We start from the raw sequence: 13052 nt of genomic DNA on the forward strand, positions 1-13052 counted from the left end.
TTTTTTTTAAGTCTGCTTTCCTCCCGGTGTGCAGCTCGACCTCACAACCCTCTGAGATCCCGAGTCTCGAGGTTCCCCAACTGAGCCAGCCGGGTGCCCCAGGGTTAGGCAGTGTTCCTTGATATGACACCAAAACCATATTCCACAAAAGTAAATCCTGGAGTATCTCCCTGTAGCTAAAACAACGTGAGCACGATAACGACAGTACTGCATTGTAACTCAAATAATAAAATAAGTATCTCAGTCCATACTCACATAAAAATTGAAAAAATAAATAAATAATGAAGAAGGGACAGGCCCTCTTTAAAGTTTATTTCTTTTCAGGGAAAGAGAGTGAGAGCATGTGTGAGCAAGGGAGAGGTGGGGGGAAGAGAGAGAATCCCAAGCAGGCTCCATGCTATCAGTGCAGAGCCCAACGCAGGGCCCAAACTCATGAACTCCTGAAACATGAGATGAGGACCTGTCTGAGCCAAAATCAAGAGGCGGACACTTACTTAACTGACTGAGCCACCCAGGTGCCCCAGGACAGCTCTTCTTTATAGAAAATCCCAATTAATAGAAGTAGAAGGCATGACAGAAATAAAAAATTGCCATTAGAAGAACACAGTAATGGAGCATCTGGGTGGCTCAGTCAGTTGGACATCCGACTTTGGCTCAGGTCACGATCTCATGGTTTGTGAGTTTGAGCCCCGCGATAGGCTCTCTGCTGTCAGCACAGAGCCTGCTTTGGATCCCTCCCTCTCTCTGCCCCTCCCTTGCTGGTTCTCTCTCTCTCTCTTTCAAAATAAATACATAAAGTTAAAAAAAAAAAAAAAAGCCTGTTACAGGCAATCTACCAATGGATGCTAAAATTAGTGGACAAAGATTCGAAGATGAACAGGATAGATGCATAGTTTTAAAGTATTTCCTGCAAGATATGTACTGATTACAAAAGGAATGAAGGCAAACAACAGAACAACGAACTAACATTTCACCAAAAATGATCTACAGATGGCCATAAACACATGAAAATATGCTCTGTAGCATTATTCCTTGGGGAAATGCAATTGAAAACCAGGAGGAAATACACCTACTAGAACGGATAAAATTAAGTCTGACAGCGGCTGGCTGGAGGCTATCAGCTGCAAATCTCACGTACTACAGGTGGGAGTGTAAGATGGTCCGGCCACCCTGGAACACAGTTCAGCAGTTTCTTACAAAGTTAAACATAAACCACAAGCCCCAGCAATGACACTCCTAGTTATTTACCCCAGAAAAATGAAAATTTATGTCTATCGAAGACCTACATGTGAATCTTTATAGCAGTTTCAGGCAAAACCTGGAAACAATCCAAATGCCCATCAACTGGTGAACAGGTAAACTAACTGTGGTCCTTCGTTGGAAGAGAATGAATACTACTCAGCGATGAAAGCACGAATGAATCTCAAAGGCGTCAGACTAGGTGAAAGATACCAGATGCGCAAGGCTCCGTACTGTATGACACCTCACGCGTAATAACACCGTACAAAACGGGAACCTGCCAGAACAGAAGGGAGACTGGCAGGTGCCGAGGGCGGAGGATGAAGGCCTGCAGAGGGGAGTGAGAGAACTTCTGCGGTCAGAGAGACATCCCATATGCTGATGGTGGTGGCTGTTACATAATTTTTCTTATTTTTAAAAAATGTTTGTTTATCTATTTTGAGAGATAAAGCTCGAGCAGGGGAGAGGCAGAGAGAGAGAATCTCAAGCAGGCTCCACAGTCAGCACAGGGGCTTGATCACACAACCGTGAGATCATGACCTGAGCTGAAATCAAGAGTCAGACACTTAACCGACTGGGTCACCCAGGTGCCCCTAGAAGTCTTTATTCACTTGTGTGTATGTGTTATAATTCACAATAAAAAAAATATAATATTTAGGGGCACCTGGGTGGCTCAGTCAGTTGAGCATCCAACTTCGGTTCAGGTCATGATCTCGCAGCTTGTGGGTTCAAGCCCTGCGTGGGGCTCTGTTGCTGACAGCTCAGAGCCTGGAGCTGCTTAGCATTGTGTCTCCCTCTCTCTTTGCCCCTCCCCCGCTCACACTCGCGATCTCTCTCTCTCTCTCTCAAAAATAAACGTTAAAAAAAAATTTTTTTACGTACAATATTTCAAACAAATGTAAAGAGGCCTAATCCTATGACCTAGCAATTACACCCAAGGAAAATCAGGTGCAGATGCTCACCCAGACACCTGCACCAGGAACATCCACGGCAGCACCAGTCAGAGTAGCCTGCAACTAGAAACCATCCTAATGCCCGGTAAGAGCTGAATGGATAAAGAAATAGTAGAACGCTCCAAAAGGCTACTACACAGCAATGAAAACGAGCAATCCACAAGTACGTGCAGCAACGGGGGCCAATTTCATAACACGACAACACAAGTGGAAAAAGGCAGTCACAAAACACACATACATACCATTCCACTCATAAAGTACAAAACAGGTGAACCAGGAAGTCAGAATAATGGTCCTGCAGGGGTGGGGTGTTGGTAGTAACTGAAAGGGAGGGCCCTGGGCGCAGGTAATATTCTGTTTTTGATCCAGTTCCTGCTTGCATGGGTGTTTGCAATCTCTGAAATTCAGTGAACTTGGATCTCTTAAAATACGTGCAGTTTTCTCCATATTGTGCTTCATATTACACTTCAATAGAGAGGGTTTTTAATTAAAAAAGAAAAAAAGAGAAACAAAGCCTACCCATCGGAATGAAGAGTCCGCCGTCCTCTGTCTCATCCTCAGCTTGCGGAGCCAGAGTCCCAAGTGGCTTCTCTTGGGGACAGGCACAGACATGTGACGGAGGGGACTTCCCAGGCAGGGCTCCCGGTTTGGCAGAGTGGGCGCCTAGAGGCAGTGAAGGCATCTCCCCTCCAGACTGAGGTTTTCCTGGAAGAATCACAAGGGTTGCTCCACACTGTGCCCATTTGCAATCATACCAGGTTGCAGAAATCAGCATTTTGTTATAAAGTCCTCTTCAGCTGGGTAATTTCATTAATGATGCACGTACTACATAGGTATTCCTCTCTCTTAAAGACAGTATCCTAAGAAAAATACCGAAATCAAAGCTCAGATCCAATTTGCTCATCTAATGTCAGGGAGCTGAACCAGATAATTGCTAAGGTCTTTCTACTTCTAATATGCTTTGAGTTATGCATTTTTTTCCTATGGAGAAATCAGAACCCTAATAGTGGGGTGGGGGGTGTTATACTTCTGATGACAAAGGGACATTTTATATGGACAATCATTAACACCACATTTAATCTCTATAAATGATATCCATTACAAAATGTCCTGAACTTTCTGACTCTGTAAATTTTACAGAGCAGGAGAGTAAAAACCACCATCAAATTATAAATACGTGGTTGATTCTATGGTTCACTAGACAACTTTCTCCTTTTCATCTCAACTCTTCATCGGTGCCATCGTTCCTTCTTCTGGGGAAGATGGGGTGTTCAAAAAGCAAAGCACTCATGCTGTATCAAAAGTAAACATTAGAACCAAGTTGTCACGAGGAGAAGAATACATACAGGCTTGTGTACGGGCGGAATAGCTACAGACTATACACAAGGGACTGCTGAACTGCCTGCCTGCTTCTAAGACAAAGACCTGGGGTCCAGAGGACAGAGTGAAGGGGTGCCTACCTTTTCACTATGCACCCTCTGTATTTATGAATTTCTTCCATGTCTGCATATCATAAAGTCAAAAAATTTTTAGGGGCGCCTGGGTGGCTCAGTTGCTTAAGCGTCCAACTTTGGCTCAGGTCATGATCTTGCAGTTTGTGGGTTCGAGCCCCATGTCAGGCTCTGTACTGACAGCTCAGGGCCCGCTTTGGATCCTCTGTCCCTCTCTCTCTGCCCCTCCCCGGCTCGCTCGCTCTCTCTCAAAATTAAATAAACATTTTTAAGAAATCCATTAAGAAGGAAGATCTCATGAAATAAAATTTTTTTTTTTTCAAAAAAAGATCAGGTTGTTTATCACTGAGCTCTGCCCAAAGTAGCCTCTATACTCTCGACTCCTACCTCATCAACATGGCCAGTTTCAACTGGTGTAAACAGGATTTGAAACTGGACCACCCTCCACACTCCAACAAAGAAAAGAAGTTTTAGTTTTAAATTAAGTATGAATCAATCATTGACTGCATTTACTCTTCAATCTTCCATCCTCCATTTCTGGAGCCCATGGTTACTCCACGACGTCAAAACATCTGAGGGCTTTTGCTTTTAACGGGGACTGGACAAGAAGTGAAGTCCTGAGTCCGTCAAATCAAAAGTTCCTCTCAGTCAAATACCTTAGAAAAGAGAACTTCAATCAACAGCACAGCATAGTGCTCTCATTTTTAAAAAAAATTTTTTAATGTTTATTTATTTTTGAGAGAGGGAAAGAGACAGAGCGTGTTCAGGGAGGGGCAGAGAGAGAGAGAGAAGGAGACACAGAATCCAAAGCAGGCTCCAGGTTGTCTCTGAGCTGTCAGCACAAGCCTGATGCAGGGTTCGAACTGGTGAACCAAGAGATTATGACCTGGGCCGAAGTCAGATGTTTAACCAACTGAGCCACCCAGACGCCCCAACATAGTGCTCTCATTTAGTCAACACTCTTCATAATTTTTAGATTAATGGTGTCAACATTTCAAAACTGAACCAACATAAAAGACGTTTTAAACAAACATACGAGAAGCTCACTTTGGTAGCTAGTTTCCATCGCTACTTTTACTACGGAAAACACATCTGGAACTACTCTAACACTGTCCCTACCGTTTATAGGCTGCACCAGTCTCTACATAGAGAAAACGTTCCTTTTTATTTTTCTTTTTTATTTTTTCAGTTGTATTTAAGTAATCTCTACACCCAACAAAGGACTCAAACCCGACCCCAAGATCAAGAGTCACACACTCTTCCAACTAAGGCAGCCAGACACCCCGAAAATGTTCCTTTCCTATTACCCAATCATGTTGCTTCTCAACTTAACTCTCCTCTCAGAGAACCCCACAGGACCCCCGCTTTTCCTTCCCTCTGTCCGTGTGCTGGAGGCTGAAAGCCCCTAGAAACGGAAGCTGAGAAGAGTGAGAGAGACACAGAAGGGAACGCCTCACACAGAGCACATCTGTAACTTGTTTACTGCCAGCCTAAGAACTGCGAATGGATAACATGAAAGTAATTCGCTGAGAAATGCCCAAGGCAACTAATTACGAGCTGAAATCTGCCGAAGTTAATCATTTTTACAAAACAAAGAAAAAAAAGCACGAGGAGAAATTAGATCATATAAATCAATTTTAAAAGAACAATTAAAATTCTGAAGACAAAAAAAGAGGCTGGGGGTGGGGGGAAAATTCTGTTAGAACACACACCAGTGCAGACGGAGTTTAATCCCTAGCACCTGCAGCCTAGAAACGATTTAGCAGGTGCACGGAATGCAACAACTCGCTGACCGGGTAGCCCTGGGACATGTGTTCCTAAACCCTCAGGAGATGTCTGACATGTCCCACAGTACGAACCCTTATATTCTATGTTCTTTCCCATACACACCTAGGGTAGTTTAATTTATAAATTAGGCAGGGAGGTTACCAATAACTAATCATAAAAGAGAACAATTAAAACAATATACCGTAAAAAGTTATGTGAATGTGCTCTCCCCTCTCAAAATATCTTCCTGTCCTGTCCTCACCTTTCTAGTGATGACGTGAGATGACGAAATGCCTACGTGAGGACAGGATGTGAGGTGAGTGACGCAGCCTTGTGACCCGGTGTTAGGCCACTACTGACCTTCTGACGACAGTACGTCAGGAGGATCATCTGCCTCCAGACCGAGGTTGATTGCGGATAACTGAAACTACGGATAAAGGAGAACTACTACACTTCAACCCAGACTTTTTTTGTCCTTGTTTTTGTTTTTTTATGTACTCATAATACTAAAATGTTACTTACAAGAGAACAAAACAACTAAAAGAACATACAATAAATTCTTCTTAAGATTTCTTTTTTTTTTAATGTTTATTTTTTGAGAGAGAGAGAGCACACAAGATCACGAGCAGGGGAGGGGCAGAGAGAGAGGAAACACAGGATCGGAAGCAGGCTCTGCACTGACAGCAGAGAGCCCAATGTGGGGCTTGAGCACAAGAACCATGAGATCATGACCTGTGCGAAAGCCAGACACTTCACTGACTGAGCCACCCAGGCACCTCTTTAAGATTTCATTTTTAAGTAATCTCTACACAGGGCTTGAACTCACAACCCTGAGATCAGGAGTCACATGCTCTACCGACTGAGCCAGCCAGGCACTCCTGTACTAATTTTAGTAGTAATTACTGTGGGTAGTAAGGTTGTGGGTGATTTTTTTTCTACCTTAAATTTTTCAGTATTTTTAAAAATGCATATATATGAATTTTTAGTCTTCTTTTCTGTTTTGTATGTTACATTTCTTTTTTTATGTTTTTAAGTTTATTTATTTAGAAAGAGAGCTTGTGCACACGAGAGAGAGAGAGCGAGCACACACAGGGGGAAGAAGCAGAGAGAGAGGAGAGACAGAATCCCAAGCAGGCTCTGCACTGCCAGCACAGAGCCCAAAGCGGGGCTCTCACAAACCCTGAGGTCACTACCTGAGCCAAAATCAAGAGTCAGACGCTTAACCAACTGAGCCACCCAGGCGCCCCTTGTATATTACATTTCTATTTAGCAAAAATTAAACAAAAAGTTACTCACGGGGAGAAAAAGGATTCTGGATAGACACCCTCATAAGGTCCTTCTTTTCCAGGTACTGCTTGTATACACAGCTCATTACAGTGCAAGATGGCAGAATTCACTTCTAATTATCCAGCCTCGTGAGGGGGAGTGGTATTACAGCTGACCGTAAACAACGAACGTTTATCTCATTCACCCACGCCTGGACCTCTGAAAACTAACCCCTGGAAACGTCTGTAGACCCCACTCCTCAGCAGCAGGTGACTCTGAAGCCCTGGGGATCACCCACCCCGCCCTACTTGACTCCCGGGCCCTTTCCAGATCCCCTGCCTTCGCGTCACAAACACGCCCGGGCCTGAAGGAGACATTTCAGTGGCCCTGCTGTCCCCCAGGGCCATGTCCACCCTCTTGCCATGGAGCAGACACTGCTGCCCTCCTCCTCCCTCACCACACCTCCTCGTCCCAGAAACTCCCCTGCACCCTCTCCAGTGCAGCCTTCCGTCAGGCCCCATCCTCCTCTTTCCTTAGTCACGAACTTTCAAATGAAGTGCCTCGTTCTGGACACCCCTCCTTCCTGAGATTTCTCCTATCACTTCCCCAGTTTTCCCTCTCTGCCATCTTCTTCCTCAGCCTTAGATTGTCAACTTCCTCCACGTTCCTTTCCACACAGAAGCACAACTCACACTTTGAACATTTCTGCTCCCACGTCTCACCAGACTCCAATCTCAGAGTTGTATTTTATCTTGACGGCCCCAAATCAGCTCAGGCAGCACGCGTGGAAGGACGAACTCCTCTCCAAGTGCCTCAGTGCCCGTGCCTGGAAGCTGTCCGACCCAGCACTGGGGCCAGAGAACTGAAACGATGCCAGTCTCTGAGCAAGACTCATTCTCCCTCCTGATGTCTCTAGGGTACGCCTTTTTCTGACCTCACTGCCAACATCCCAGACTGACCCTCTGTAAGGTCTCACGGGGAAGCCAGCAAGGCTCTGTGTCATCCGCACCCGCACTGCCCCTGGGAAGCCCTGCTACATGCCCGCACACACAGCACCTCAGCGGGACGGCGGAACCTCTGGGGGACCGCGGAACTTCTGCGGGACCGCGGATCCTCCGGGGGACTGCAGAACCTCTGCGGGACTGCGGAACTTCCGGGGGACCGTGGATCCTCCGGAGGACGACGGAACCTCTGCGGGACCGCGGAACTTCTGCGGGACCACAGATCCTTCGGGGGGCTGCAGAACCTCTGCGGGACGGCGGAACCTCCGGGGGACCGCGGATCCTACGCAGGGCTGCAGAATGTGCTGCTCCACCTCCTCTCCTTCCCCGCTCTATGGAACCCCACCAACCCAGCCAGTCCCAATTTCAAAAATCCGAATGACCCCTACCAGACACCCCAGCGCCTACATATTGCCTTCAACTGCTCCAAATGGATAATATGGTTATGTCTCGTCTTCCCAGCTACCCTAGAATAGAGCTTCCTGACGGGAGAACTATGCTTTCTGCTCCTCTTACTTGTGAACCAGCCATCACCTACAGGACGAGGTCCAGTGCTTGAGCATGAAAAACAAAGCCCTTCACAGTCTATACACAACCCACCACCCGGAAGTCATCTCTCACTTCTTCCAAGCAACCACCTCACCATCCTCTTCTGCCTCGGCGCCTACTACCCTTGGCCTAAGATACCCCCTGCCACCATCTGTCAAACTACGACTCCTCCCTCGAGGGTTACATCATCTCTTCAGAGCCCCGCCCAAAGTCCCAGGCAGTAGTGCCTCCTTCAAGCGGCTGCCTCTCCTCCAAAAGCCCTGCTGCACAGACACAACCGAATCACAAAAGGCCACATAGTTCACCCCTAGAAAGGAAAGGATACAGAAGAGGATCTAGGGAAAGGGAGGGAGAAGGTCTCCACCCACTCATACAGTTCACTGCCGACCCCCACGAGCTCCACAGTCCCAATCCCACACTGGGTCAGTTTCCCCTTTCAGAAACACTGCTTTGTAAGGGAATGCCACCTAGCACCGACCGAGGAAACGTGGCTTAAGCCGTTTCATATCTTACCTCCTTCTTCCTTGACTTCTTCACTAGGCTCTCCTGAAAAAGGCTCCTTTGTAACAGGATGATCTCCTCTATCTTCTTGGGGAACTGGCCCAGGCCTGAGTGCAATCTTCTTCCCTCTCCTTGAGCCAGGGGCCTGGAGCTTTCCTTTACCAGTGTGTACAACAAGAGGCTGAGAAGACTCCAAGGAAGGTAGGGCGATGCCCTGAGAGATGGCCGCGTCAACAGCTTCCAGAACTGGTGCGTTTGTGTCCTGGGTGAGCACCCTGGAGCTCAGAGGTGGATCCTCCTCACCAAGCTGATTTCCTGCCTCCTGCGCGGACTGCACTTGGAGGCCAGCCGCTCTGCCATGACTTGGACCCCCAGAGAGTGACGCTGACCCCAAGTCTTTCACCTGGTCAGTCACTGGTTTAACAGCGGACTCCAGGTCTAGGTCCTCTTCCTCCTGGCTGCCCTGGTGCTGTGGGGACCCAGTCACCGTAGTCCTTCTCTTCTTACAGGGCAACATTGTACAAGTCCCACCTGGGTTCCATCCTGAAAGGAGAAAAGCAAGTTCTTATCACCTTCATATTAATTAATGATAACAGCATTTCTTCAAGCACCTTTCCACTTATTCATGTTCAGTCAGGGACACAGTACTTTAGACCAAATGCACAACTTCCCACTTATTTTCTTTTTTTTTTTTCTTTTTTTTTTACATCTATTTATTTTTGAGAGACAGAGTGAGACAAAGTGAGAGTGGGGGAGGGGCAGAAAGAGAGGGAGACACAGGATCGGAAGCAGGCTCCAAACTCTGAGCTGTCAGCACAGAGTCCGATGTGGAGCTCCAGCCCACGGACCGTGAGATCATGACCTGAGCTGAAGTCGGACGCTCAACCAACTGAGCCACCCAGGCGCCCCCGCAACCTCCCATTAGATGGGAGAGGAGTGACCGTGGTCAGAGTGCCGGGTTCAAACCCTAACTCCACCACCGATTAGCATGTTATCTTGGCTGAGCAACTTAACCTCTCTAATCTTCAGTTTCCTCAACTGAAAACGACAGTAATTGTTCTTACCTCATAGGGTTGCTCTAAAAATCAAACAGTAAGTGATTAGTAAACGTCAGTGATCGTTACTATCAGGGAGGCAGAACAGCATGATGCCGAGAGCAAAGTGGGAGTCACACTGTCTGCATTTGTTTCCCAAGTCAGCTTCTCTCCAACTTTCTGAAACTGCATAAATTACTTAACCTGAATCTCAGTTTCTTCAGCTATAAAATGAAATACAAACAGCATCTATGTCATTAAATAGTAATTTATCACATCAATAATGTGTGCTATTGCTGTTTTCATAAACAGGTAGCCCCATCAACAGAAACAACCCAAAAGCAAAGTGTGGTTGTTTAAAAAGGTTAAGCTATATTAATAGAAATTCTGTTTTGAAAACAAGAGATTCCTATCATTCTCTATGCTATGTTACTTCTCAACTCTTGGCCTCAATTCCAGTTTTCACATCCTAAGGGCAACAACTGGAGGGCATCTTCTTTTACATTCTTATAGCACCTGTTTGTAAACCTCTTTTACAGTATTTATCACTTTTGTTATTCTCCTGTCTGTCTCCTTCCCATCCCTCCTTCCCTCGAAACTACGTGCTCTTTGAGGAAAAGGATTCTTTCAACTAGTACCCCTAGTACTTGGCAGGATGTGCCTACTGGATACTCAGTGAATGCTCCCTGAAGAAACGAAATAATGAATGAAAGCGCATGAACTTCTGAACTTCCTATCCCTAGCTTATCCTATGCACTTGGACCACGAGTTAAGCATCGTATGGAAAATGACTACATCATTCTACCCAGAAAAACTGTACTCTCATTAAAATAGGTCCAGGAATAAAATAAGTTGCCTAGTGTTATGCTAACAATGCTCAGGCAAAGTCTGAATGCCCATCTATCAGAGCACTACATGAAAGCCTGGACTAGAGGAGTAAGAAAGTTCTCTTTCAGTCTCAACTGTGATGTGATTTTAAACCTCCCTAATTCAGGAACGCCCGGTTGGCCCAGTAAGTGGAGCGCAGGACCCTTGATCTCAAGGTCATGAGTTCCAGTCCCACATTGGGGAGATTACTTAATAGAAGCAAAATAAAAACTTTTTAAAAACAAATAAAACAAGCCTCCCTAATTCAGGCACCAGGAAATCCCCACCCCAAAATCAGCTGATGGCCTTTTCTTAGTTATTAAAGACTCTGTCGACCCCTGTGAGGGGAGGGCGGTGAGGAGGTAAGAGGTGGAGTGGGAGCAGCTAGAAGAGTCCTACATTTCGGAGACGAATGACAGCTTCAAAAAAGAAAAAGGACAGAAAGAAGGCAGCTACTAGTCAAAGTCAGCAGCGCGCAGAGATGGGCTCCAGACACTTCGAACGCAGCAACCCTAAAAAGGCCCCCGCCTTGGGAACTCGAGTCACCCTTAACAGGGTGAATGAACGCGACTCCGGGGCAGCGCCAGCGCGGGCCGGTCCGGGGAACAGATTTCACCAGGGGGTCCTGAGCGCGCTTCCCACCGCGGCGCCGAGAGCCGGCCGCGGTCCCCACGCCCCGCCAGACACCTTCACGCTCCACCTCCCGTCACGCACCCCACGCCAGCCCTCAGGCCCGACCCCTCGGCCCGGACGTCCAGCTCCCACCCGCCTCTTCCCGCCCCGCCGCACGCGCCCCGCCGCCCTCACCAGCCGACCAGATCCCGCGGAAACCCAACCCCGCTCCCGCCGGAAGTCAGCCAACGGCAGCGACTGACGTGCGCGCCCCCGAGCCGCGGTGCGCGGCGCCAGCCAAGGAGCATGCGCTGACCTCCAGGCGCCATGCTAGGTGCGGGCGGACTGAAGCCGGCACGTCGGTTGTTGGCGAAATTTAAAGGAATGTCTCGCTTTGAGCTGTCCCACTCAAAACAAAGCTGCGGGTTGCAATTCAGTGGCTGAGGTTGACATCTCTCTAATCCTTCTCGCCGCGAGATACCAGGAATCGGGACCGAGAAATGGCGAACTCATAAAATTGCAGAAAGAGGACTCCTGGCTTACAAATAGTGCGGTTTTCTGAATAAAGTGAATGCGATCTGGAACTCAACCCGTAGTGATTATTGATGCTGTTTCATACTCTTCTTGATGCTGTATCATACTCTTCATTTCACAAAATGTTTTCATTTACGTTATCATAGGTGATTTGATCTTCACAAGAAACAATGTATATTATACCTTCCAATTTACACAGAAATTTCTGTCTCAGCTGGAAAGGTGGTTTCACAAAGACACACAGCTATCAAGGGGAATTGGGCATCCTCTAGCTTCTAGTGCCATGATCCAGTGCCCGGGAAGGTGCCTGGGGCAGAGAGTCGATGTTTATTAATTCAATACATGGGTTTTGAATGATTCCTAGAACCATGTTCTTTACACTTTTCTAGAAGGACAGAATGTCGGAGTTGAAAAAACACTGTCTCAATTTACAGGTGAAGCATCAACAAATATTTATGCACTTAAATAATTTGATCCTGATCCTGTCTGTAAACAAGATGAAAGCATCCACAGCCAAAGAGAGTGAAATTGAGGTAATCATGGAGATTACTGCCAGTAGTCTATAACCTGAATCACCCTACCTCTCCCAAATGCCAAGGAAGTCTCTAGAAGGTTGGAGTTTTGTCTGTCCTGTTTTTCAACCTGCAGAATACACAGATCTGTTGGTTTGCTCTTGTTCTGCCCTTATCTACTCCCTCTCTCTCTCTCTCTCTCTCTCTCTCTCTCTCTCTCTCTCCCCCTAAGCAGCCCTATGCACTTGAAGCTTTTGGAAGAGAAATACCCACTACCTTTGACACACGAGCCTTAAAAAAGAAAAAAGAAAAAACAAAACAAAACTTTAATTTACACACCACAAAATCCATCCGTAGATTGTAGAATTTTGCTTCTACAATTATTCCCAGTAACTTTTCAGAGTTATGCAACATCACCTGGTTTAGTCTTTAATCAGAGCTGTTGAAGTTTAAATAAGTTCCCATAATAACCTTTAGCGGTCTCAGAAATGCCTAACAATAATGGCAAACGATACTGAAATGCAGGCAGTATAGAATTTTCTTTTTCCAAAATTCTGGAGTCCCTGTCATCCAGAACATTCTGCCGCTATATTAAGCCCCGGAACCCGGAATCACAGGATGTATAGGACCTCAGATGAAAATGTACCTACACTTCTGGCTCGGGCCGCGGGGCTTCTCGCCTTAGGGACCCACAGCCCGCCAGTGGGCGGGGTCTCGTCCCCAAGAAATCTCGGCGACGGGAGGGGTCCCCTCGCGGAGAGCTTCC

At 46.8% G+C, this 13052-nt stretch overlaps 1 protein-coding gene across 8 annotated transcripts in view; it reads right to left on the reverse strand.

Moving 5' to 3' along the window:
• GON4L (gon-4 like) overlaps nt 1–13052 on the reverse strand; it is a 74684-nt gene that overhangs the window by 60476 nt on the left and 1156 nt on the right. For 5 of the 8 annotated variants that reach the window (XM_053908773.1, XM_019431274.2, XM_019431273.2 and 2 more), the window contains exons 1-3: nt 11436–11524; nt 8740–9270; nt 2712–2897 (exon numbers count right to left, since the gene is read on the reverse strand). In XM_053908773.1, coding sequence (XP_053764748.1) covers nt 2712–2897; nt 8740–9244 — 691 coding nt within the window. In that variant the 5' untranslated portion in view covers nt 9245–9270; nt 11436–11524. Of the gene's footprint in view, nt 1–2711; nt 2898–8739; nt 9271–11435; nt 11525–12936; nt 13051–13052 lie in introns of those variants that run through there. The other 3 variants (XM_019431272.2, XM_019431271.2, XM_019431275.2) reach the window with 3 other exon arrangements.

The sequence above is a fragment of the Panthera pardus genome, unplaced genomic scaffold (assembly GCF_024362965.1).
Source record: "Panthera pardus isolate Hobbes unplaced genomic scaffold, ASM2436296v1 HiC_scaffold_21, whole genome shotgun sequence".
Classification (NCBI taxonomy): Eukaryota; Metazoa; Chordata; class Mammalia; order Carnivora; family Felidae; genus Panthera; species Panthera pardus.